General features: G+C 54.8%; 2 protein-coding genes across 2 annotated transcripts; one reads left to right on the plus strand and one right to left on the minus strand.

Moving 5' to 3' along the window:
• Window positions 1-6,182: 6,182 nt before the first annotated feature.
• SUGP2 (SURP and G-patch domain containing 2) lies at window positions 6,183-18,353 on the minus strand. Its single transcript, XM_054396281.1, has 11 exons — window positions 18,326-18,353; window positions 17,924-18,045; window positions 14,727-16,346; window positions 14,411-14,416; window positions 13,130-13,247; window positions 11,993-12,501; window positions 11,507-11,618; window positions 9,972-10,498; window positions 9,301-9,365; window positions 8,431-8,567; window positions 6,183-6,303 (listed from the first exon to the last, which is right to left on the minus strand). The coding sequence occupies exons 2-11, from the start codon at window positions 18,036-18,038 to the stop codon at window positions 6,183-6,185; spliced, it is 3,330 nt and encodes a 1,109-aa protein (XP_054252256.1). The 5' UTR covers window positions 18,039-18,045; window positions 18,326-18,353.
• A 1,234-nt stretch (window positions 18,354-19,587) lies between these two features.
• ARMC6 (armadillo repeat containing 6) lies at window positions 19,588-25,003 on the plus strand. The gene is made up of 8 exons (XM_054396254.1): window positions 19,588-19,708; window positions 20,164-20,246; window positions 21,083-21,653; window positions 22,549-22,698; window positions 22,942-22,953; window positions 23,134-23,273; window positions 23,803-23,940; window positions 24,773-25,003. The coding sequence occupies exons 1-8, from the start codon at window positions 19,588-19,590 to the stop codon at window positions 24,983-24,985; spliced, it is 1,428 nt and encodes a 475-aa protein (XP_054252229.1). The 3' UTR covers window positions 24,986-25,003.
• Window positions 25,004-25,917: the final 914 nt, after the last annotated feature.

A 25,917-nucleotide genomic window follows, 5' to 3' on the forward strand; every position in this document is an offset into this window, starting at 1 on the left:
AAGTTGCCGCCGCCCGCTCCGCGCCGCTTTGTTCTCGGCGCTCAGCTCAGCTCAGCCCAGCCGCTGCCGCCCGCTGCCCCATCACGCTCGCAGCTCTCCCCTCCTTCTCCAGACTTTATTCCCGGGGCCGGGACCGGCTCGGCGGCACCACCTGCCGGGCACAACCGGGCAGAGCCGGGCCGGACCGAGCCCACCGGCACCGGGCACCCGGAGGGGCAGGGCGGGACGGGGTCCAGCCCCGCGCTGGGAGCTTCCTGAGCGTTGGGTACCCAGGAGCGGAACAAAGTCCTGGTGCCCTTCAGCCTTGGCACAGAGAGCTGCTGCCAGAGCGCTTTGTTCTGGCTTTCATGAGGTCGTTTGGACAAGTGGGAGATGAACAGAAAGCGTGAAAGGGTTGGAACGGGAAGGGGAAAACGCCCCCGGGAAGGAGGGAGGCTGCGGGGAGCAGGGTGGAAAATCAGCAGCCAGCCACTGCCAGCCTGCTGCACTCGTGGAGCCAGCACAGCCCTCAGCCTGGCAGCTGGGCACTGGGCAGGAGAGGAGATGGAGAGGAGAGGGAAAAGAAGGAGAAGAGAGGAAGGTGAAAGGGAATAGGAAGGGGAAAATGAAAGAGAGAAGCCCCTTCCCAGGTCAGGTTCCCATGTTTCCAGGGTGCTGAACAACCCTAGAGGGATAGTGGGAGAGCCATGAGAGAACAAAACCTGCTCTGAGAGTGTAAAAAAGCTTCAGGTGCTGCTCAAGGGCTGTGGGGTGGCTGATCATAACCAGAAAGGTTTCCTGGCAGACAGGAATTGTATCCAGGAGTGCTCTGAGCCGAGCCAGGATGGGTGCAAGGAGCTGCAGGGGCTGGGGGCAGAGGCTGCACAGGTTGGGCTGGGAGCGAGACACAGCAGCAGGAGCAGAAGGCCAGGCCTGGAGGGTATCTTTTCCCACCTGCTCCTTCTCAGCATTATTCCCAACAGCTGCTGCTCCAGGTGCTGCTCATGTTGGATCCCTTAGGCAAAGGTGCCTCCATCCTGGTGTCTCCACACCTAATGAGGGCACAATGGGCCCACAGGTGGCCACCACCTCTCCCCCTGTGCCTGTGAGAACAGAACTGCCCAGTGCCACCTGTGCTGGGCAGGGTGAATCCCTTCCACTGCCTGTGGCTATTCAGGGAAGCTGTGGACAAGTTCTGCCCAGCTGCTGGAGCAGCTAACTGGGCAAAGCCTCTCCCACACACCTGCCTAGAGAGCAACCTGGAGCTTGGTGCTGGCAGGGACCTCATCTCCAGCATCCTCACTGTCCCCATGGGTTGGGGACATGCTGCTGGGGCTCTCAGGTGAAGGTGAGCTCTGAAACAAAGGCAGCACAAAAGGTTCTGGCACTGAGAGGAGCAGAATTGAAGTCAGAAGCAGTGGGGAAGCTTTGGGCTTTCACAGCACCGTGGGGGCTGCTCAGAAAAGCCATCACAGGGTGGAAGTCAAGCAGAGCTGGGTGGCTGTTAGGTGCTGGGTGGTGTTCAGAGCTGGGTGATGGTCAGAGCTGGGTGGCTGTTAGGTGCTAGGTGGGGTTCAGAGCTGGGTGGCTGTTAGGTGCTGGGTGGGGTTCAGAGCTGGGTGGCTGTTAGACACACAGCTCAAGGACTACCTGCCTTGGTCCCAGTGCAGGCCACCAGCAGTCTCCTCTTGCCCCATATCCTTTGTCCTTCCTAGGTGCAGGGTAGCAACCAATGACAAAAGGACTGAAGCTGCAGCAGAGGCAGTGCTGGAAGTAGGGCACGGAGCCTTCCAGCTGACCTGGTCCCTGCATCTCATCTATGGCTCCTCTTAGCACCTAATTATTTGACACGTTTCAATTAGGGTAATTAGATTAGCAGGAACTGAAGGAAACCCAAATGCTGGGAGGCCTGTGAGGATGTTCTGAACTGGGGCCTCCTGCTCCACCTCCACTGCCTCCCACTACAGGGAGAGAGGAGCAAGCAGAGCAGCAGCCATTGGGCAAAGGAGCAAAAAGAGGCTCAGGACAGGTGCTCAGCTTCCAGCAGCCTTTAACAGAAGGAGCTTCAGTGTCTGAATTTTGATCACACTCAGAACAGCAGTGCAGGACCAAAGCTGATTTGTAACATTTCAGGACAGGGGAAGTGCAAAATGTGTGGAGAATGCTTTGAAGGCCTCAGTGAAGGGAGAGGAAAACTGAGGGAGACAACTCAGGGACCTTAACAAAGCAGCAGATGTGACACCAATCCTGACTGTGGTCAGTGAGAAGTAATTTAACCTCAGATGTAAAAGGAGGAGAGCAGCAGCCTCCTGGGGCAGCAGGAGCCTTAATGAGTTGCTATTCACAGAGCAGGGAGGTGAGAGCAGTGCTCAGGGTGAGCAGCTTCTGGAGTGCTCTAAGAGGGCAAACCCAGCCCTGCAGGAAAGTGGATCAGTGCCACTTCTGGAAAGAAATGGCTCCTGATGCCTCCAGCCTGTCCAAAAGGGACCCAACCCAAGGAATTTGGGGTCTGGAAGTAGGATTTGGTAGTGGAGGGATGGTTACAGCCATGCCCAGGGCAGCTGCTCACCCTCAGAGCTCCTGACTGCTGCCCAGGTGTGCAGCCCAGGTGGGAAGAGAGTTTGAGTGGTTTCAAGACAGTGCAGCAAGAGGCTCAGAGAGGACAACCAAGTCCTGGGCTGTGTGAAGGAAGGGCAGGACTCCTGCATGCTGCCTGGGGTTTGGTTTCCATGTGGGAAGCAGCACTGCTGGGTAGGGATTGAATGGGCTGGAAGCCAGGGGAGCAAACCACCAAGAAATGACTCCATGGGAACTGCAGCTGAGACATTCAGCAGCACAGGAGAGGACCCTTCCTCCCCTCACCCACCAGCAACCCCTGCTGTAGCTTCCTGCATCCTCTCCCTTCCACTTCCTCAGTGCCCCAAATGCTGTACATCCCTTCCCAATGGCCCCAAATCCACAAGGCAAACAGAACATTCCCACCAGGACTTGTTCAGCTCAACATTTATTGCAGCTAGGAAAAAGATTAACAATGCTAACAGCTTTCTACTTCCACTGGAAAAAGAAATGCCAGAGACCCCCAAAACACAAGCAGCTCATCATGGCTGGTTGGGTGCTGCTGCCAGTCTGCACCAAACAGAAACTTAGCAAATTGGCAAAGGAAAAAAATCAAACAAACAACCACCCCCCCCCCCAAAAAAAAAAACCCAAACAAACAAACAAACAAAAAACTAACCCAAAAGACAGTAGACACAGCACTGAAGTTAGTTAAAATGTTCACTGAAGCTTGAAGTCTTCATGGAAGAGAGCCTGGAACTAAAATAACAGAAAAGAAGCTGTAAACCTTCCCCAAGGCAAGGAGGCTGCACAACAAAATGTTTCACATCTACAACTTCACCCCTTCAGAGCAGAGCTGCCTGCAAAAGCAGGGCCAGAAAGCAAAGGCAAAGTCCTTTTGCCAAAGGAGTTTGAGGTCACCTCGAGGTCAGAGGAGAGGGAAAAAAAAAAAAGGAGGGGAGGGGGGGCAAAGGGGAACCCTCTGGGAGAGCAAAGCTGGAATCTCAGCACCAGCACTGCTCTGCTGGTGGCTTGGCCACAGGGGCTGGCACCAGCCAGGCTGGCAGGGAAAGGTTTGCCTGCTGGTCACCTTTCAGCTGAGCTCCCAGCTGGGTGCCAACAACTCTCTCCCAGCCTGGGCAAGCAGCTGTTTAGCAAATGCACCCCCAGGGGGGTGCCCAACAGAGTGGGGTTCAACCAGAGCAGCACAGAATGCTGAGGTGGGGTCTGAGAGTGGATTTCAGCCCAGGGAGACTCCACTCTGCCTCCTGCCCTTCTGCAAAGGGTGCAAGAGAGTCAAGAACCCTTCCAGAACGTCCAGGTGAAGGAAGAGGTGAACTGGAAGCTTGCAGAGACATCCAGAGTGTGAGCAGCAACACTGGGAGGGTCACCAAGGACAGGAAAAAGAGGAGGAAACCCTTCTGGGTGGGTCTGAGAAGCAAACCCCAGGCCAGCAGGACTGGGTCCAGGGGGGCCTCAAGCAGCCTGCCTGGGAAAGGCTCAAGGTTTACACTGCAACAGGGAAGAAGAGAGGCAGTGAAGAACAGACCCAAGGAGCAGCTTAAGAGGGGAACCCTCACTGCCAGGCACTGCCTCCCGGCAGCTTCCAAGCAGCCTGTGGGCCACGGTGGGGGAGGGTTTGCAGCACCTCCAGGTAAAGCCTAGGAGAAGCATCTGGGCTCTCAAATGTCCTCAATCAACCAGAAGAACTTAGCTGCAGTTACAGCCTTGGTGCTTCAGCTTCCTGCAGAGTCCAAGAGGAGACACCTCTGCTGCTCCTGGGCCACCAGAGTGCCACCTCACTGTGCCAACCCTGCCACCAGGGCTTGGCCTGGGGCTGATGTGCTTCAAGGCCACCAAAAGTGACTCAGGGAGTTCCCCTGCTGTGGGGTTTTGCCTCTCATGGTTGCAAACATTCCATGCAGTAAAGGAAAAAAACCAACACCCAACCTGACTTCATCAACCAGAACTGGTCCTCAACAGCCTGCAGGGGTTGGGATGAGAAGGGATGGCATTTGGCTCCTCAACCAGCAGGCACAGGCCAGGTAGGGACTGAAGAAGACATCTGCTGGAGTATTTGTCAGTGAGGAGCTCGAGGTGCTGCCATCTTACTTGTGGGGTGCTCTTAGTGGTCTACCACAAGCTCTTTGCTCTTCAAGAACATCAGCAAGACAAAACTCACTGCTGGGAGGCAGAACATGCAGCAGCAGCTCAAGATCAGCTCTGAAGAAGAGAACTCCAGAGGAGGAGGTTTTGGTGCTATGCTGTTCAAGTGAAGACTTCTGAGGAGTGCTAGGAAGGGAGTGATGGAGAAGGAGTGCACCAAAAAGTGTGCTGTGAGCTTCTGCCAGACACAGCAACCCCCTCACAGGCCCTCAAGGTGGGACAAGATGAATGATCAAGAGCTTGGCTGGCTGGTGGTGGTAATGCTGCTGCTAAATCTTTCATGTCTTCAGAGCTGCTCCACCAAGCAGAACACAGGAGCCCAATCTTCTCTTCCAGTAACTTCTGGAACAGTGCCCTCAAAGCAGAAGTTTTTGGTCTCACTCCTCGGGATGTTGCAACAAAAGCAGCAAATGTTGAACAGAAACAGGAATGGCTCTAAACTGATGCTCTTAGAAAACTGAAGATCCACTTCCAGATGGCCTCCAGACATCTGCCTGCCAAGTGCTTCCTTCACAGGCACATGAACTGCACCTTCTCATGGCTTAAACTTTGCAGAAGCCAAGAAACTACTCAAGAACTGGTTGGAGGAGAGCTGCAAATTGGTGCAGACCCAAGAAGGACACTGGAAACGTGGCCTGCTGGCTGACTGCCAGGAGAAACCCTTGGCAGCTGAGGTTCTGAAGGAAGGATTCAGTGTTCTCAGGCTCAGAGGGACTCATCCACCCTGCACTTCAACCCTAGAATTCTGTACAAAAGCAGCACACAGGGAGAGCCTCTGACCACTGGTGTGGGCAGGGAACTGCTTGATGCAGACTCCAGAAGCAGAGGAGAAGATTTAGCCCATCAATAAAATGCACTACAAGAAAATCTCTGCTGCCTTGCAGGAAGATCTGACTGGGAGAAGAAGATTCTTGACTTCAGAAAGGACTAGAGCCAAGCCAGGCTGCTCAGATTGCCTTTTCCTGTTGCTTATTCCATGTTTTGGTAGCCAGCTCATCACCAACCAGGCAAATGTGGCCAAAGGGAGAGGCAAAGAGGCACTGCTGAGAGCAGACTGAGCTGGGTCCTCCTCAGCAGATGACATCCAAGCTGTTAGCCTGCACAATTAAACACAAGACTGACTTTGGTCTTGGGGAAAGGTTTTAATATGTTAGGATTGGGCTCCACCAGCACAGAACAGAAAATGTTCTTCAGCCTGGAGTCCCCCAAGCACAGAACAAAAATGTTCTTCAGCCTGGCACATGCTGCCCAAGCCCTTTCCCACAGCAGCCTCCAGGCACTTCCTAGCCAAGGAGTCTCTTAAGTCAAGCCTAGGAGGGAGGATCTGGGGCCACTGAGCAGCTCAGAGCAGTTCACCAGAGGGCTGGGTTCTCAGGAGAGGTTAAGAAGCCAGAGACACTCATGGCAAGAGGGACAATCCCTTGGGAAAGGAAGGCTTAAGAGGGCCTGGTGGTAATGTTGGAGCATTCCATGGCACATACCTATTTACTGGCTCTTTTCTGCCTGTACATTTGAATCATTCTCTGTCGGAAAACATCAAATGCATCTTCTTTATTCTCTTCCCCTGCAACACCCAAGCCCTCCCCTGCAGATGTAGCACCCCTAGGGAGCAAAATGAAGAGTTAGAACACTCTGGTGCTGGTACATTTGACAACCTTGCAGAAGAGAGAAAAAAAAAAAAAACCAACAAAACAAACACCAACCAAAAAACCCCAAACCAACAGCTTCCAACACAGCACAGATCAAGGGGAAAGCAAATTCTGCTCCCTTTGGGGGAGGGGGAGCAGAGCTTTGGGATCTGCCACAGCAGCTCAGCTCCAAACCAGTTTCCACCTCCCACTGCACATGCAAGTCCCCACCAGAAGAAACAGCTCCTGTGCTAGTAAGGGAGCAGTAAAGACACAGCTGGCTTCCAGGTGGAAGGGTTAGAGGAACTTGGACCACTTCATTCGTAGTAGCTTGGATGCTCTGGTGAAAAGATGGCCCCAAAACTGCCTTTCTTACAGGAAAAAACCATGGCAGGAGGCAGAGACCTTGGGAAATGGAGAAGAAACACCATGGAACTCTGGAGGAACTCAGGAGGAGCTCTGGAGGGAAGAGCAGTTTTTAACCAAGGGAACACTGTGCTGCTTGCTCAGCATCTCCAGCACCCAAAGCAAGCTGAAGTCTTGTAGGACACAGAGCACAGACAGCAGCTGAGCTCCTGCTGTCCCAGAGCAAGGCCTCAGCTCAGCTCTTCATCCAAATCCAGCAAAGAAAACAGCCACAGGAGCAGCCCTGCCTGCTGTGCTTCCTCAGAATGACAGAGTCTGACCTGGACCTTCAGGATCAGCCAGTTCCAGCCCCTTGCCATGGGCAGGGACACCTCCCACCAGCCCAGCCTGCTCCAGGCCTCATCCAGCCTGGCCTTCAACACTTCCAGGCTTGGAGCCTCTCTGGGCAGCCTGTTCCAGTGCCTCAGCACCTCCTATCTCATCTCAGTCCAACTTCTTCCAGTCTGCAGCCATCACCCCCTGCCTTCTCACTGCAGGCCTTTGTGCAAAGTCCCTCCCCAGCCCTCCTGGAACTCCCTTCAAACCCTGGCAGGCTGCTCTGAGGTCTCCCTGGAGCCTTCTCTTCTCCAGGCTGAACAGCCCCAACTGTCTGAGCCTGGCCTCACTGCAGAGGTGCTGCAGCCCTCTAGAGATGGTGAGGACCTTCTGGAATGGGGTTGCCTGTCAGACCAGACAGAATTAAACAGAGTGCAGCAAAACTTGTGCCAGGAGCTACAGCAACACAAGGAAAGGACTCAGATCTTTGGTCCCAGCAAGTCTGGATGTTAAGAACCAAGGCTGTGACCCTGGTGAGCACAAGAGAGCTACAGGTGAAGATGCTGCTCACTGTCCCTTTGCTGCTGATGAAGGAAAGGGAGAAAGCACAGCAATGGCCACTGGCCAACAGGGAGCTCTAAAGGGAAGAAGAAAGCACCCAACCAGCAGTGTCCCACCACCAGTGCCCACCAGGGCTGCCCAAGGCATGAAGAGAACACAGGGACCCCTGGAGAAGGAAGCTTCTTAAACCACAAATGATGTGGGGACTAGAGAGCTGCTTGTGAGTGTTCAGAGAGGAGGGAGCAGCTCCTGCCTCCCTGCTCAGCCAGGGAGTGGAGGGGCAGCTGATCCACTCCCTGTGATGGCAGCAGTCAGCACTGGGAACAACAGAGAAGATGAAGACTGGAGCCCAAAAGTGCCTTTCAAAGGCCAAAGCAGACTTACCTCCTGCAGCTGCACTTACCTCCTGCAGTGAGCACTGGGACCCATCACAGCAGTAAGAGGGGAAAGAAATTGGCTGCCTAACCCTAGGAGCTCCATGTGGGACATGCCCCAACTTTAATATCTACCTGACATGGTAGCAAGGAGATCCCCAGGATACCACCAGGTGTTAACAACCCCCTGAACACATCAAACCAAGCAAAAAAAACACCTCCTGGAGACCAGGGAGAGAGTGGCCACAGCCCACAGCACTCGTGCTGCAGCCTTCAGTGCTGACAAACTGGATGGCAACAAAGAGCAACCCTCCAGAGCAGGCTGGGCCCAGCCTGGCCAGCAAACTGCATGACCTGAGCTGGGCCAGGCCAGAGGCCACCACCAAGGAGGTCAGGCACTGAAGTGGGTGAGAGACAGGGCTGCTGTCAGCATGCCAGCCTCTGCCAGGGCTGCCTCATCCCTGCAGTCTGCTCCCCTTACATACACTTTTACAGGCTCTCTGATTCCTTTTCCTCGTGTCCCAAGGCCATGGCCCTCCTGCCAGCCCATCTTCTGCAGCATCTGGAAGCCCACATTCCTGTTTGTCAGCTTCTTGTGGGGGAACTCTAAATCTTTGGGTTTCTATGGAGAGGAGAAGACAGAAAAACAAAGGGGGTTTGGTTATCTGGGGTGATCCTGCATTAAAAATCCCTCAGACTGGGCTGTGGGAAGAGGCTCTGAGGGGTTTTTAATACAGGATCAACCCTAAACTGTGCCTGAATTTCTGGACAGGCAGAAATTGCCTCAGTGGTTACTCTCACAGAGCTCAACACCTGCCTTGTCACTTGGAAAAGAAACCACAGCTGGATTTCAGGGTTTCCAGCTGCTTCATTCCATCATCAAACCAGCAAATTCCTACCAAAAGGTACTTCTGGCCCTCAATAGCAAACAGGGAAGCAGCTGATGGCTGAAGCTCTCTTCCCAGTACAGACACAGTCAACTAACACCAAGTTTGGACAATTCTCTAGATAGCAATGCACTGAGTTTGGTATTGTTGATGGAAAATGAAAGCTAAGATGAACACCACAGCTCTAACCCTAAAGCACTTGACACAAGGAGCTCAGGAGCCACCAAATCTCCTCAGATTCAGCTCAGGACCAGGCTCTTCAGGTTTTCATTTGATTTGATGACAGTGGAACCTTTCCAGAGGCTGCCTCATGCCTTGGTGTGGCCCTGGGCAGCCTGCTCTAGTTGGAGGTGTCCCTGCTGACTGCAGGGGGGTTGGACACATGAGCTTGGAGGGTCCCTTCCAGCCCAGGGCAATCTGTGAGACAGTTGACACTCAATGCAGCAGCAAAGCAGAGGAGTTCTTTACCTTCTTCTTCTTTGTAACTGGGCAGCCACGAGGTCTGTCATAAGCAATTCTGACAGGTTCATGCACTGCAAGGCAAAGCAGAGACAAAACTCAGCTGTAAAGGAAAAAGGATTTGAATACAGAACTCCAAAAGCACATCTGAAGTGAGATCCCAACTCCCTGTCTTGACCTAAAATCAAGAAAGATCAGATTTAAAAAAAACAATAGAAGAGGAATGGTAGAAATCCTTCTGCCTCCAGCACAAGAGGGGCTGGAGCAGCTCTGCTCTGAGCACAGGCTGAGGGAGCTGGGGTTCAGCCTGGAGAGAAGGCTCCAGGGGGACCTTAGAGCTGCCTTCCAGTACCTAAAGGGGTCCTACAGGAAGGCTGCAGAGGGACTTCTCATGAGGGTGTCTGGAGACAGGCCAAGGGGGAATGGTTTGGAGCAGAGGGAGAAGTTCTTCAGTCTGAGGGTGGTGGGACTCTGGAACAGGCTGCCCAGGGAGGCTGTGGATGGCTGCTCCCTAGGAATGTCCAAGGCCAGGCTGGATGAGGCCTGGAGCAGCCTGGGCTGGTGGGAGATGTCCCTGCCCATGGCAGGAGCTTGCAACTGGATGATCTTGAGGGTCCCTTCCAGCCCAACCCAGCCTCTCAATCTCTCAGTCTCTGAAGTACCTCCCAGGCAGCCCTCACCTTTTGGTTCCTCTATGAGGCAAACCCTTTTAGAGGCAGGGATCAAGCCAACCTTCAGGGACTTGCTGCTGACTCTCTTGCGGGGGAAGGGGGCCCCGGGCGCAGGGCTGGCTGCCTGTGTCGACAGAGTGGGGACACCACCGTCAGAGCCTGGGGGCAGCTCCACTTCCCCTGCTGCAGTCTCCTCTCCTCTTCTGGAAACCAGCTCCTCAGCTAGGTCTGCCACACTTCTACCTGCTGCCATGTCATCCTCTTCTCCCTCCTCTGCCTGCTCCATCTCTTCCAAAGGCTGGGAGATATCCTCCTCAAACTCAGCTTCCTCCTCATTCTCTTCTTCCTCCTCCTCCTCTTCTTCTTCTTCTTCCTCCTCTTCCTCTTCTGAGACATCCAAATTTCTCTCTTCAGGTTTAACACTCTCCCCAGCCTCAGCTGCTTCTGCCACAGCACTGAAGTTGATGGAGGGACACAACTCATAGACCTTCATCCTGTAGAACTTGAAAGCAGAACTGTTCCGATCCTGGAGGAACCTGAGCAGAGAGAGAAACCCTCAGAGAGAGCTGGCCCTGAGCTGGCACACAGCAAGGCATTAGAAAGAAATCTCTCATTGGTCTGCAGAAGGGCACTGCAGGGGGGTTTTGAGGAGCAACCCCACAACATCCTCACTCCCCTCAACTCTTGACTGCTTTTCCTCAGCCCTTGCCAGAGTGGCTCTGTGCAATTCTCTCCATCATACATATGGAGAAGCTCAGACAAGATGCTGGCTCTGGATGACCCAGAAGGCAAAAAAGCAGAGCCCAGAGCTCAGGGCTTGCCTGTTTCAGACATGTGGCAATGGCTGTCATGATTCTGAGAGGCAGAATGAGGCTCCCTGGTGGTTGGCATAGTGTGAGCAGAGGAGAAGAACCTCTCCACAGAAGGAGACTCCACAACCTCTCTGGGCAGCCTGCTCCAGGCCTCCAGCAGCCTCATACCAAAGAAGTTTCCCCTCCTGTTCAGATGGAACCTCCTGGGCTCCACTTTGTGTCCACTGCTCCTTGTCCTGTCCCTGGGCACCACTGAGCAGAGTCTGACCCCAGCCTCTTGCCCCCCACAGCTCCTTTAGCTCTTGCTGAGCACTGCTCAGCTCCCCTCTGGGGCTGCTCTTCTCCAGGGCTCTCAGCCCCAAGGCTCTCATCCTTTGTTCCTCACAGAGCTGCTCCAGGCCCCTCAGCATCTCTGTAGCCTCCACTGGACCCTTTCCAGTGGTTCCCAGTTTCTCTTGAACTGGGGAGTCCAGAACTGAACCCAATACTCTAGATGTGGCCTCTCTGAGGCAGAGGAGAGGGCAGAAGTGGTTTTCTTTTTTAGGTGTCCACCAGTGATGGAGGTGCTGAGCAGGACAGCAGGGAGCACAGCTCCAAATCCCTGTTCCCAAGCAGGTGGACTGCAAGCAGAGAGCTGCACAAACACCAGAGGAAAGTCCTCCCTGGGGACTGTTTGGCTGCATTTTGAGTTTGGCTGTCAGGCCATGCCAGAGGAAGGTGCAGTTTACTCACCAGAGGTCTGGGTTATCTGCACTGTTGTCTATGCTGAACTGCTCGATTTCTGGTCCTACCTGAGCAACAAACTTGGCCAACTTCTCAGCAGTTTCCATTGTTTTAGCATCCACTGCAAGACAAGAAAGCTCATTGCAGAATCACAGAGCCAGCAGGGCTGGAGAAGCCCTTTCAGAGCATCCACTCCAACCCTTCTCTAACTCTGCCAAGGCTGGGGCTAAACCATGGCCCTCAGCACCACAGCTCTGCCTCTTTGGAACCCCTCCAGGGATGAGCATTCAACTCACTCCCTGGGCAGCCTGTGCCAGTCTCTGGGAAGCCTTGCAGTGAAATCCAGAGCCTCACAGCCAAGCTGCAGCACTGCACAGTCAGACCAGCTGAGGACAACCTGCCTGAGCACCATTACTGCTCTCCAGGTTTCCAGCAGGACACTCAGATGGTTCTTCTCCAGAGAACTGACAGCTGGAATCTTGGCTCTGCACTTACCATCAGGAAAGTGGGAGGACAATGGTGGGAAAAGTTCAGGTGGGGCCAACAAATCCTCAGGTTCTGCCTTCTCTTCTGCTGGCAGAGAGAGCTCTGAGCTGGTGGCACACTGTGAGGAGGAGGCTGGCTGGAGGGAAGAATTCTTCTCAGCCAGGCTGGTTTGTGCTGCAGAAGGCTTTGACTGGGCTGAGCCCTGCGGGGGCTGCTCTTGGTGCTTCAGCAGAGTGCCAGCTGACAGCACAGTCTGAGTGCCTGTGGTTGTCCTCCTCACCCTCCTGCCCCCAGCACCACGTGGGCTGACAGTTCCAGGCCTTTTCCTCTTGAACAGCTTTCTCTTGATGCTTGCAACCTTCCTGGCATACAGCATGGCCCTGACTGATTCTGTTGCAGCTTCCTCCAGTGCCCTGCCCTCAGCACCCTCTGCCATGCCAGCTGATGCTCTCCTCTGTCTCTCTGCCAGCCTCAGCCTGTAGTATTTGTACTCCAGACTGTCCTCAGCAGACAGGAACCTAAAGAAAACAGAGAAATGAAAGCATAGCTCCCCTCCTATGCTCAGGTCAGGCACTCAGCAGCAATGGCTCCATTTCTGCTACATTAATGTCACCCTGCAGAGGTTGTCCTCAGAGCCAGTTCCACTGCTAAGGCAGTGGCTCAAGTGTGCCAAGCAAAGAAGGGAGGGAGGGTTTGGACAGGAATCATTTGGTCAGTAATGAATCAGCCATGCTGCAGCTCACAGGGGAGGGGATGCTGTCCTGTAAGAGCTCACTGCACCTGCAAGAGTCTCAGCTTGCCCTTTGCAGACCCCAGACCCCCAAGGCTGTTCCCTTGCTCCATGTCTACAGTAACTGCTTACTGTGTCCATGGGGTAAAGGGAAATTGACAGCTTGTGCTGGGAGTGACAGAGTCATAACTGATGGCTCAGAGGCCAACACTGATGGCTCAGGAGGAGTGTGGCCTGCTAGACAGCAGACCAACCTGCAGGGCTCTCAGGAAGCTGAGGAAGCAGCTTCAAGAAGCCTTATTCAACACACAAAAGGCTTTGCTCTGCCAGCCTGCAAAATGCTGAATGGAATGAAGCAGATCCCCCAGACACCCTCTGCAGGGAGCAGTGTCCCAGCACCCTGCCCAAATACCTACCAATACTCAGGGCAGCTCTTCTGAGCACTCCTCTCCTTGGCAGACAAGGTTCCTGACACAATGCTGCTCACCAGCTCCTCAATTGTCTCCAGCACTTTGGGATCTGCTCGCTGTGGGGCTGGAGGAAGCAATAAAATGCACTCCTTGTAGTATTGTCATGCACAGAGCACCAAGGCCTTGCTCTTTTCTTCCTCTTTGGCACACTGACATTGGCAATTTTTCAACAAATGAACACAAAAAAGGCTGCACTTAACACTGGGATATGGGAAAGACACCTCAGAAACTCAGATTCTTATCAGAAGCATTTTGGTTTAAGGAGCTCAGCCTTGGCCATCCTGGGGGAGTGACATCAGCCTTCAACAGGAAATGATTGCAGCAAAAGCATTTGGGGCAAATTTGGGGATATCTGAGCTTTGCTCTGAAGGGGGAGTTCCAAAGTATTCACCACTCAGTGTCAGTGCTGGAAGAGCTCCCAGAGGAAGTAACTGAGGTTGAGTTAGGGAAAACCAGGTGAGTTTAGTGCTGGTAAGAGCTGCAGCACAGCAGAGGTGGTTCTCCTGTATGAACAGGGTCAAAGAACCAGACAATGCTTTGGGTGGGAAAGGAGCTTTAATGTTCCCTCAGTCCAACCCCCTGCAGCCAGCAGGGACATCCCCAAGCAGAGCAGGTTGCTCAGAGCCCCAAACAACCTGAGCTGGGATGGTTGCAGGCATGGGGCAGCTCCCACCTCTCTGGGTAGCCTGGGCCAGGCTCTCCCCACCCTCTGTAAAAACCCCAAACCTCTCCCTTCTCTCTAGTTCAGCTCTCCCTCTTTCAGCTGCAAACCATCATCCCTTGTCCTGTCACAATGCTCCCTGATAAAGTCCCTCCTCAGCTCCTCTAAGCACTGAAAGGCCACCAGAAGGTCTTCTGGAGCCCTCTCTTCTCCAGGCTGAACACCCCCAACTCTCTCAGTCTGGCCTCACAGAAGAGGGCTTCCAGCCCTGCCAGCATTGCTGTGGCCTCCTCTGCTCCACCAGGTCCCTGCCTGTGCTGTGCTGAGGGGACTCCAGAGCTGTCAGCAGAGCACAGCAGAGGGGCAGAATCCCCTCCTTGCCCCTGCCGCCCACACTGCTGGGGATCAGCCCAGGACAGGGCTGGGGCTGGGCTGGCAGCACACAGTGCCAGCTCATGGCCAGCTTTTCACCCCCCAGCACCCCAAGTCCTGGTAAGCAACCAGCCTGCAGCTGCCCAGAGCAGCAATGGCAACACCTCTGACTTTGCTCCCATCCAAATACTTACTCTGTGCTGTAGCCAGTTAGAGCTGTGGTCCTGGCCTCCCTACCTCGAGGTTGTGAAGCTGCAGCAGCCAAGGGCAGAAGGACACAATCCTAGATTTAAAGTATAAGCACGTGGAGCAGAGGGGAGGGAGGAGACAACACTTCCACCCACAGGGCTGCAAGCAATTGCTCCAACAGGTAGTTACTTACTACCTGCCTCAGGGACTTCTGTGGCATTCCCTGAGTTAGGAACTCCTGCCCTAATGAAGCCACACAGGTTAAGATCAAATGGGACAAGTGAGAAGTTAAGAGAGAGTGCCAAGCTCGCTCCCTTTTACCTTTTGTGTCAGGAGAGGCTGCCTGAGGCTGCAGGGTGGACTCTGGCTGGGTTCTTCTCAGCTGAATTGGGTATCCACTCTTCTCCAGCCAAGCCTTCAAGTTTTCAATGTACTCCCTTCCAAACAAGGTTGAATCATCAAAGTTTGGGAACAGTGTTGGTGCTGGAGCCATTTCCTGGAGCCCTACAGCTTCAAGTATCTTCTCTTGCCTGAAAACAGAGGCTAGAGCAAAGGTTTGCCCCAGGAGTGCTAAAGACTTACGACAGAGGGAGACAGTGGTCTCGAAAGCTGCTGCTAGCTCCCTGGGGTTCCCAAAGCCACTTGTCTTGAGGCTCAGCTCGTAGGCATTGCAGGCCATCAGCAGAGGGGTCACCCCCTTCAGCAGGCGGTCCTGGAGCCTCATGATGTACTTATCAAAGGGTTTGATGACCTCGAAGAAGCAGTTCTTGGTCTTCACAGCACCCTTGGCCAGCAGCATGTTCAAGAACTCGTTGTCCACTTTGGGGGTTTTCAGGGCAGCGTGCTGCAAGCTCTTGATGGTAAAGAAGCAATAATCTCTGTGCTCTGGCTTCAGGGAGCACTTGAAGGAAGCCAGCATCTTGGCACAGGTCTCTGTCTCCAGCTCGAAGAGGGCCCCGAAGAGCCGGGAGAACTCGGCGTCGCTCTTGATGGCGTGGAAGCCAGCCCACTTGATGATCTCCACCCCAAAGGTGGAGAAGATGTCTGACTTGTCCACCAGGTCGAGATTGAGGTTTCTGAAAACGTGGGCAGGCTTTGGGAGCCTGAGGATAGGCCTCTGGCTTGGCAGCATGGCTGGCCTCTGGTGAAGTCGGGGAGGCAGCTTGGGGTTGTGGCGCTGGCCGGGTGCTGGCCTCTGGCTGGGTTGCTCGGAGGGCTCTGCCATTTGGTCACCTTCCATACCTGGCTTCTGCTCAGGGCCTGGGTGCAGCCTTTTAGTGGTCCACTTCCTGAGGTGGGGGTTGAGCTCTCCTTTGAAGATCTTTGTCTTGACAAGCCCCCTGGCAATCCTCTTTCCTCGCAGCACCCTGCCCCTGCCCATGCTGCCCCTCCGCAGCGGGGGCCGGAACTCGCTGTCAGACTGAATCTCAAAGTCCCCCTCATAGTCCTGATCTTCCATGCTGCCAAAGTCCTCCTCCATCAGCCCTGGGGATCGAAAATCACCTAAAATATCCGAGGAACTAAAGTCAGTCTGGTGTGCTCCTGTGGATTCCCAGGAGTCAGCAGGGCCATACTCCTGCTCCTGAGGATCCAGGCCCCCATACTCCTGGTTGTGGGGAGCTGGGTGCCCATAGTCCCTCTCATGGGCAGCTGGGTGCCCATAGTCCCTCTCACGGGGAGCTGGGTGCCCATAGTCCCGGTCGTGTGCAGCGGGGCGCCCATAGTCCCGGTCCCGAGGTGCTGGGCGGCCATACTGCTCGTGGTAGTAGTTGTCCTTCCTCAGGAGAGGGCTGGCAGGTCTGTAGGAAGGCCCTGGGTAGTCCTCTCTAGGCTCCTGGCTCCAGGCATCGTGTGGGAGGTGCTGGGTGCTGTCGGGGGGGTACCTCCCATCGTCGTGGAAAGCGTCACCGTACCTTGGCCTTGGGACTGGCCTGGAATGGGCTGCAAGGACAGGGACACCACTGCAGCAAGGCACTGCCAGAGACCTGCATACACTTAAACCCCAGAATGGCTCAGGTGGGAAGGGAGCTCACAGCTCATCTCCTCCAACCTCCCCACCATGGGCAGGGACAGCTCTCAGCTAGACTCAGCTGCTCAAGGTCTCATCCAGCCTGGCATTGAACACCCCCAGGCAGGAGGCAGCCACAGCCTCCCTGGGCAGCCTGTGCCAGAGTCTCACCACCCTCACACTGAAAAACTTCTTCCTCAGCCCCAGTCTACCCCTGCTCTGCCTCAGCTTCCAACCATTCCCTTGTCCTGTCTCCAGACACCCTCAGGAAAAGTCTCTTTGCAGCCTTCCTGTAGGATCACTTCAGGCTGCTCTAAGGACCCCCAGGAGCCTTCTCTTCTCCAGGCTGAACACCCCCAGCTCCCTCAGCCTGTCCTCAGAGCTGCTCCATCCACCTCCAACCCCCTGCCATGGGCAAGGACACCTCCCACTAGCCCAGGGTGCTGAAGGCCTTCAGGTACTGGAAGGCAGACACTCAGCAGAGTCAACACATCCAAAGCTCTGAAGAACAGCACAAAGACCTCACTGCAGGACATCCCCTCTGGGTGTCTTACATAGCTCAAAGTGACAAATGAGCAACAAATGATTAACCCCGCAGGTGACAAAACCATTCACTCACTGTACACTCCCTAAAGCTGAAGCCCAGGTTCTGTCACCTCCCAAATTTTCTGCTTGCTCACAACTTCCTTGCTCTAGCAGGCTGATTTTGTGCTCACAATGCTCCTACTTGGGTTTATCAGATGTAAAAGATCTCAGAATCAGGCATTTGATGTGTGCAGGCAGAATTCCACAGCTCAGCAGATGATCCTATTTGCTCCCAGCTCACACACAAGCATCTCAGATAATGCTCACACCAGAACTGCCTGCAATGATCCAGGAGTCCCCCCTAAGCCCAGCAGTTCAACTCAGAAAGTAAAGAATAAATATTAAATAGCTAAAATAAAGATTTTTTTTTTTTTTGGAGCTTAGACAACTGTAAGAAACCAGGAGAGATCTCATCTGAAACCCCTTGGTTTCTTCTGAATGATCCAAGTTGATTTTCTCTTTCCATCAAACTGAGAAGATCAAATCATCTGCAGATTGTTTGGGTGCATTCAGCAGGTTAATGCCCTGCTTTTAGCTTTTTCATTTTCTTTTTTTTTTTTAATCCCAAAATAAGATGAAATCCAAGACCCAAAGGCTTCAAATGGACTCCTACATTTATTTAACTTATCAGACCATCAACACAATTCCATCCTGCACCAATATCTCCGGAGACCTCCCTGAAACTGGAGCCCGAGCAGAATTCCTTTGTTTGAAACTGAGTTTATTGCCTGGAATTTGCATCCCACATGGAAACGCTGTCAGTCACAGGCAGCTATTAGCCTCTTCAACAAAAATGGATGTGGAAAACCAGCAGCACAAGCCCAGCTCTGAGGCAAACAGAGGGAAGTGGAAGGCACGAAACCGGCCGCGGCTGGTAGTAAGCGGCGGGTGCCAGCCCCGGCCCGCCGCGCCCGGGTTCCGTTACCTTTGAAGTGATGGATGGAGTCCTCCATCCCCTCGCCCCGCTCCACGCGATACCGTTTCACTTTGTCCTGCACCACGGCATCAAACGTCTCCCGTGTGATCCGCCGAGAGGCCATTTTTATCCTGTACCGAAGGAGCACAAAGCCGTCCCTCACCGGGGCACGGCCGCCGCCGAGGGTCCTCCCGCCACTCCCCCACCGCTCCCGGCACAGCTCCCGGCCCTCCGCCAGCCGCCCGCGCTGGGCTCAGCCCGGGCGGATCCCCCGTGAGAAGGGTGCGGGGGGGGCGTGCGAGTGGGCAGCTCCCTCCTCCGGTGCCCCACACAGCGTAAGGGGGAACCACGGCACCCTCCCACCTTGCCGCCCCTCACCGGGTGAGTAATCCCCCCCCAGCAATCCGTTACCCGCTGCCACACGCGTAAGGAGCGGGAGGAGGCGGTGCAGGAGCCGCCCCCGGCCTGGCCCGCCCCGCGGCCCGCCCCCGGCGGGAACCCGCCCTGCCCTCACCGCGGCGGCGCCCCCCGCCCCGGGCCGCAGCACCGCCGCCGCCACACGGGAACCTCCCAGCAGCCCCCGCGGGGCGCCGCTCGCCCGGCCCCGTTCCCAGCGCCTGCGCAGCGCGGGCCCCGCCTGCACCCTGTGCCGCGTCTTCATCCGCTCCAAGCGTCCGGTTTCGGGGCTGTACTAACGGTGAGGGCGCGGCCCGGGACCGGACGGCGCGGTGAGCAGGAGGGGAGCGGGCGAGGGGGATTCGTAGTCTCCCGCTCCATCGGCCGTGGCCCTGGGGGTGCCGCCGGCCCGCAGGTCCAGCTTAACAGGCTCCCCCCCCCCCAGTCCACCCAGTGCCCAGCTCCTGTGCGTGGCGGGGGCCGCGCTCTGCACATGCGCAGTCCGGCTCCCAGCGTTGTTCTTCGCGCGGCGTTTCTGCCCCGCGGGAGCGAGCGGCGCCAGTTTCGGCGCAGGCGTGGGTGTACGGCGGCCGGGAAGGGCCTTTTCCCTCAGTCCGCGGCTCTTTGTTAGGCGGGAGGAACCCGTCAGGGAGCGGTGCTGCGGGAGGCCGAGGACGGAGGTGGGTTGTGAGGAGAAGCGGAGCCCGTTGTGCACCGGGGAGCTCCCCCGGGACTTGCCCCCGACTTCTGGGTCCTGCTTCGGGACAAGCCCGGCTGAGAGCTGAGGAGTGGGATCCCCCCGGCCGGTTGGGCCCGCTGAGGGGGATGCGGGAGTAAAGCGGGCATGAAGCGGGCCCTGCTGTGGGAGCAGGGGCGGGGGGCAGGCTGAAGGACTCTGGGCCGTGATAGCTCTCGAGTGTGGGGGGTTCAGGGCCGTGTGTGCCCGGGCAAGCTGCTCACCCTGCCCCTGCGGCAGGCGAGGTGCAGTGAGCTCCGTGTCATGGTAACACCCATCTGCGGCAGAGCAGCAGCGGCTTCCCCAGCCCGACCCTCGGAAATGCCTCCTTATTTCCTTTAATTGGTATGTTTCAGTCCGTTAAAACAACCCAGTCATCCCTTCGACCATGTATTTTTGGTCTCGGGTTCTGTGCTTTTGGTCTGAAAAAGAGCAAGTCCCTTCCTCTGTGGCTGCTGAGCATCAGAACGTTTTGCACCAAAGCTAGTTGTGGATTATCTTTGTGACAGGGCAAGGAGGTGACCTATCCCAGGCGGGTAAAATGGGATCCAAACAGATTGCCCAGGAGACATTTGATGATGCAGTGCAAGAAAACATCACAGAATTTGAAATGGATCCAGAAGAGGCTGTGAGAGAAGCTGTGCAGCAGTTTGAGTCTCAAGGTATTGTAAATTCATCTGCTTTTGCAATTTGGATTGTTGCAGGCTGAGGTTTTTGCAGATCTTAAAATTGAAAGGGACCTGCCTGCAAAGGCTGATTAACCAGAACTGAAAAGGAGCCTTTGTGAAGTGGAACACAGCCAGTCTTAATGCTAACCCAGTTTCATGGAGTAATTATGACTGAAAAACTGCTTGGAGTGAAGCTGCAGGGTGAAATTTAGTCAAGGAAATTAAACTCCTTTTATTTTTTTTTCTCCCCAGCTGACATTTAGCTGGAATTGATGCTTTGTTCCAGGGGGTATTTAGCCATTGTAGACAAACTTTAGCAAAGCTTCAGCATCTTTGGGCACTGATCCACTCAGCACAGTGACTTCATCTCTGTTTGCTGTGGTTAACTTGACAGATTGGAGCTGAGCTCCCCTCGCTGACACTAATCTTGGGTTTGTTTTCCCTTCCAGGTGTTGACCTAAGCAACATTGTGAAAGCTGTGAGGCAGCCTGCATCTGAGAATGGGCAGAGGCAGAAGCATCAAATCCTGCTGGTAGGAGCAAGACTTTCTGTTGTCTTTTAAGGACCAGGGTTAGATAATAGTTGAAGTAATAGCCTAAGGATAATGAAAGGTGCCTTCTGCTCCTGCCTCTGCCCCATTTCTGTCAGCTCCTCAGCAAGCAGCTAATCTAATCCTCTCTATTCTGCAAAATGGGAATATCATAAACATTTAAAACCAGCTTACATTTCTCAGTGGGAATATTTCAGTGCAACATTTCCTTCCCAACAAATGCAGAGGCTGCCCTTCAGAACTTAGAAGCAGATTCTGCTGTGGGAAGTGCCCCGTCCCTGGAGTCATTCCAGGTCAGGTTGTTTCGAGCTGTGAGCAACCTGCCTGAGTTGGGGATGTCCCTGCTGACTGCAGGGGAGTTGGACTGGATGACCTTTAAAGGTCTCTTCCCACCCAAGCCAGTCTGTGACTCTGTGATTCCCTCCCGTCTACATCCCAAAAGCTGGAGCTGTGCCCTGGCACACTCAGGAGCAGAAGCCAAGCTGATGGAGATCCAAGTGCTGCTGCTCCTTGCCCAGCCTTAGATAGGGAAGAGAAACCATTTCTGTGCTGATGTTCTGGATCAGCTTGCTGACCCAGAGGAAGTATCTGAAGTTCAGTTAGGAAAAGCCAGGTGAGCTTAATACTCAGAGTGGTGACCTGGTGGCCTGAGACAGCAGAGATGTTGTTGTCCTACCAACCCTGCTGTAAGGGTTCTATCCAGTCTAGGGCATTCCATGATTCTGTTGGAATAAATAAACCAATGTGAGTGACTCTAAAGGGCTGCTCTTGATCCCCCCCAGTGCAGAGGCAAAGCTAACTCTTGTTCCTTCCTCTAGACCTTGGACTCCCTGGGGAGAGCTGTTGCTGACTCTGACCTTGCCGCTGTGGCCGAGCAGCTGGAGGTCTTTGGTGAGCAGTGCAGAGAGCAATTGGCCTTCCGCTACCTGGCTGGGCAGAACGGGGCCTACTCTGTGGTCTTCTCTGCCTGCCAGCTGGCTTCAGGAGACAGAGACACTACGCTGAGAGCCTTCTCTACCCTGTCTGCCCTCTTGGATGGGCAGCCAGACCTGCTGGACGAAGCTGGGCAGGACTTGGTGCTGCAGAGCCTGCGGCAGGGCCGGGAGGACGCGGAACTGATGCTGGCAGGGCTGCGCTGCCTGCGCCAGGCCTGCCTGAAGCACGAGCAGAACAGGCAGGACTTTGTCAAAGGGGGGGTCCTGCCCCTGCTGACCGGAGCCATCCTGCAGCACGGGCACCACGCTGAGGTGGTGCGCGCGGCCTCGGCGGCGCTCAGGGTCCTGACCTTCGACGACGACATCCGAGTGCCCTTCGGCCACGCTCACGACCATGCCAAGATGATAGTGCTGGAGAACGATGGCCTGAGAGTGCTCATCGAGGCTGCCAAAGGTAAAGGGAGCCCTGGGGCTGCTGACCCCGAGCCACGGAGTCCTTTAGCGTGGCAAAAGCCTTTAAGATCATCCAGTCCAACCAGTCTCTGGCTCTGCCAAGGCTGGGGCTAACCCATGGCCCTCAGCACCACAGCTACAAGGCTTAAGTCCCACCAGAGGTGATGATTCAACCACCACCCTGGGCAGCCTGTTCTAGGCCTTGACAACCCTTTCAGTGAAGGCATTGTTCCTCACAGCCAACCTAAACCTCCCCTGCTGCAACTTGAGGCCATTTCCTCTTGTCCTGTCTCTTGTTCCTTGGGAGAAGAGACCAACCCCACCTGGCTCCCACCTAGTCTCACCTCAGCCTTCTTTCCTCCAGGCTTAACAATCCCAGCTCCCTCAGCTGCTCCTCAGAGTTGTTCTCTAAACCCTTCACCACCTTTGTTGCCCCTTTGGACCCATGTTGTCCTTTTCTGGACCCAGGTTGTCCTTTTTCTGGACCCAAACCCACCTGTGCTTTCTCAGCTCAAAACTGCTTTGTTGTGACTCAGAGCTCCCTAGAGCTGGTCTAGGAGTTTCTCACTAAAACAATGTTCAATTCTTTGGATGAGGCAATGTGCCCTGAGAGAGGAAAATGACTGCTCCAGAGGCTGCCAGTAACAGGCTGGTGGTTACCAGAGCTGCTTGTCAGCCTGTCTGGGAGGTGCTTTCCAGCCCACTGCAGGTTTGCAGACACATTATCCCTGTATTCTTGCCAAGGGAAGATATCCTGCCTCTGTCTAGAGAGGGTGAGCAGGGCAGCTATGCTGTGTGTCTCCTGCTTGGTTGGTGATGGAGCAGAAGAAAGCAGCCTGCTCCTGCAGTGTTCCTTCTTGCCCCTGGCTACTCCATCCCTTCTTTCTCCTCTGCAGCCTTCACAGACAGCCCTGGAGTTCTCAGTGAGCTCTGTGCCACCCTCTCTCGGCTCTCTGTCAGGAATGAATTCTGCCAAGAAATTGTGGACCTTGGTGGCTTGAATCTCATGGTGTCCCTGCTGGCTGACTGCATCGACCACCCAGTGAGTGCCTGGGGATCCTGGAGTGGCTCGGGTTGGAAGGGAGCTCAGAGATCATCTACTCCAACCCCCCACCATGAGCAGGGAGACCTCTCAACTAAACTCAGCTGCTCCAGGCCTCATCCAACCTGGCCTTGAACACCACAACCTCCCTGGGCAACCTGTTCCAGAGTCTCACCACCCTGGTACTGAAGAGCTTCTTCCTCAGCTTCCAACCATTCACCCTTGTCCTGTCCCTAGACACCCTCAGGAAATCCCTCTGCAGCCTTCCTGCAGGATCCCTGCTGAGTGAAAGTGTCTGAGGTGTGAGCAGCGTGAGTGGTGCTGTTCAGAACTGGGAGTGACAGCTGTTTGGGTGGAGCTGCTGGGAGATGTTCTGGTTGCCTTGCAAGCCTGTGAAAGCCTCCCTGCAGGTCTCTGAGCTGGTTTTGTTCCCCTTGGTGGCTGCAGGACGTGGTGAGGCAGGTGCTGAGTGCCATCCGAGCGGTCGCGGGCAACGACGACGTCAAAGATGCCATCATCAGTGCTGGGGCAACAGACCTCATCGTGCTGGCTATAAGCCACCACCTTGGCAACCCTCAGGTAGGCACCTGCCTGGCTGAAGGAGTCTCCCTGGGGCTGGGAGTGGAGGTGAGGCTGGGGCTGTGTAATGGAGCAGTGCAAGTTGTCCCCTCTAGGGAACCAGCCCACGGCCTGGCTCTGGCTTGTGCTCAGCAGAGTTGTTCTAAGTGCAGTTGGTGAATGATTGCAGCTCAGTGATGTGTTCAAGCTCTACCACTCAGCTGTAGGGGGGTTCCTTGGGGGAATGTTTGTGGAAAGATCTCATTAGGTCTTTTTCTTGTTCCTGGATCATAGATTGGTTTGGGTTGGAAGGGACCTTAAAGATCATCCAGTTCTACCCCTCCTGCCATGGGCAGGGACACCTCCCACCAGCCTAGGTTCAGATCAGATGGATTTTGGTACAGGCTCTGATACCTCTTGGATTTACCTGCCAGGTGAAGGAGGAAAAAAAAACACCAGAAAAGGAACCAAGGCTCAAATATTTTTGTTCTTTTTTCTCCTTGAAGCAGCATCTGCAGGCAGTGAATTTGTGTCCCCCTTTGTCCTGCAGATCTGTGAGCAGGGCTGTGCAGCCCTCTGCATGCTGGCTCTGCGCAAGCCTGAGAACTGTCACATCATCATGGAGGGTGGAGGGGCCCTGGCAGCTCTGCAGGCCATGAAGGCTCACCCCCGGGAAGTGGCTGTTCAGGTACTTGCCTCAGAGCACCTCGTGGTCCCTTGCAGGGTGCCTGGGGCTGTGCTCACTGCTGGCCTGGGAGTTTGCTGGCCTGGGAGTTTGGCCTTGACTTGGCAAATGCCAAAAGGTTCTGAGTGTGTTGTGAGTGCAACATCTGAGTGCAGGACTCCTTCCATCTGTCACTGATGTGAGCAGAGCAGGGGCTCAAACCCACCTGAGCTCAGGTTCAAGCAGCTCTGGAGTCCTTCTCTTCCAGACATTCCAAAGAGCAGGATGAGGATGGGCTCCTGCAGCCCCAGCCTGTGCTAGGATCTTATCTCCTGTAGGAGATGTGGCCATTTCCTCTCCAGAGTCTAATCAAACACCTACACAGCAAGAAGTTACCTTCTGGCTTCTTGTGCAAGCCTGAGTAGCTTCTGTGTCCACTTTGTGCTCTCCAGAGTATTAAAAACCCATCACAGATATCCTCTGGAAGAGCAGCTTAAGCTGGGTGCCAGGGATGGGGCCTGGGACAGCATAAAGGGGGTGGAAGGAGGGGTTTGGTCTAACAGAAGAGTTGGGAGTTAGCATTATTTAAAGGACTCGGGGCTGCCTGGGCTGGGCTGTGAGGGGTCCTGGGGTTCTGACAGAAGCAGGAGGTTTTGTTGTCTAAACCTGAAGGAGAGCTACCAGCCACAGCCAGGGAATAGCTCATCACTGCCTACGGCACCTCACGTTTGGTCACCCAGGAAAGGTTCAAGGTTTGGGGGCAGATCTGCTTTGTGTGTGCCACCACCCTGTGTGGCAGAGGTTTCCTGCAGGCCCCTGACAGCTCTCCTCCTCCTCCTCCTCTCTCCTCTCTCAGAAGCAGGCCTGCATGCTGATCCGCAACCTGGTCTCCCGCAGCCGGGACTTCTCTCAGCCCATTCTAGAGATGGGAGCTGAGAACCTGATCACAGAAGCTCGTGCAGCTCACAAGGACTGTGATGATGTGGCCAAAGCTGCTCTGAGGGATCTTGGCTGCAAAGTGGAGCTCCGAGAGCTGTGGACAGGTCAGAAGGGAGGCCTGGCTCAGTGAATCGTCCCTCCACAGAGCTTCAAGACATCCCTGAAGGCTGAGGGGGCAAACAGTGACATGGATTAAGCTGCAGCTGCACTGAACTGGGATCTCTGAAGCAAATGCCTGGCTTGTGAGCCTGCAGTGGACTTTTCCTTGGGAGCTCCAGCTGAAATGGCTTTATGCATTCACAGGCTGCAAACCAGCTCTGTAGTTACCATCCCTGCATCATCTAATGCCTGAAGATGATCTGCTCCCCCTGTGATCCCTGCTGCTTGTGTCCAGAGCAGGGCTGCTCCCCACCTGCTCTGCTCTCCACAGCAGAAGTGGCTCTTCTCTGGTGGTACCATGGCAGCTGGTCCTGCTTTGTTCCTCTGCTCTCTGCCTGTGGAGGCTGCAGCCCCATTGGGAACAGGATGGATAAGGAAGAATCCCATTGTGTTTGGATGTGTTCTGTCCTGCTGTACTGTCCTGCTACCTGTTCTTTTACTGCTGACCATGTGCTGTGCTGCTGCTTTGTTTGGGATTTTCAGCGAGCCTAATGCTTTAAACAAAAAAGCAAAGTGAGGATTTGGGATAGTGTGGCCCAGAGCAGCGTCCTCAGTGGTGTTGCCCTCTGCATCCAGCAGGAAAGTTCATGCTCTGCTTCAAAGAGATGAGCAGGCTGGGGGCTGGTAGTGAGGGTAGTGGTACCAGTGGGCATCCCAGGCCTTGGTTGTCTCAGCAGGGCTGCCTGAGAACCTGGGAGAGCTGGAGGTGATGAAGAGGCTGTGTGCCTGCTGGACTGAAGACAGCTGTGGAATTAGGGGTGCAAAACAGGAGGTGAAGCATCCACAAAGGCTCTGAAGTGTCAGCTAAAGGCTTCTGTATGTCCCTGATCCCTGCTGGGCTGCGTTGTTACCACCTCTGCTCTGGTGCTGAAGCTTCCTCCTGCTGCTGTTGTACTGGAGTAG

This window comes from Indicator indicator, chromosome 36 (assembly GCF_027791375.1).
Source record: "Indicator indicator isolate 239-I01 chromosome 36, UM_Iind_1.1, whole genome shotgun sequence".
In the NCBI taxonomy this organism is placed as follows: Eukaryota; Metazoa; Chordata; class Aves; order Piciformes; family Indicatoridae; genus Indicator; species Indicator indicator.

What these genes read in the sequence shown, in the direction of transcription:
- SUGP2 (XM_054396281.1), bottom strand. Translation starts at nt 18,038, where the DNA reads ATGGCCTCTCGGCGGATCACACGGGAGACGTTTGATGCCGTGGTGCAG. An exon ending in CCTCATAGAGGAACCAAAAG is followed by an intron (nt 9,366 to 9,971) that starts GTGAGGGCTGCC and finishes TTTGCCTTGCAG; the next exon opens with TGCATGAACCTGTCAGAATT. An exon ending in ATCAGAGAGCCTGTAAAAGT is followed by an intron (nt 6,304 to 8,430) that starts GTATGTAAGGGG and finishes TTTGCTCCCTAG; the next exon opens with GGGTGCTACATCTGCAGGGG.
- ARMC6 (XM_054396254.1), top strand. Translation starts at nt 19,588, where the DNA reads ATGGGATCCAAACAGATTGCCCAGGAGACATTTGATGATGCAGTGCAA. An exon ending in AGAAGCATCAAATCCTGCTG is followed by an intron (nt 20,247 to 21,082) that starts GTAGGAGCAAGA and finishes TCCTTCCTCTAG; the next exon opens with ACCTTGGACTCCCTGGGGAG. An exon ending in CCCGGGAAGTGGCTGTTCAG is followed by an intron (nt 23,941 to 24,772) that starts GTACTTGCCTCA and finishes CTCCTCTCTCAG; the next exon opens with AAGCAGGCCTGCATGCTGAT.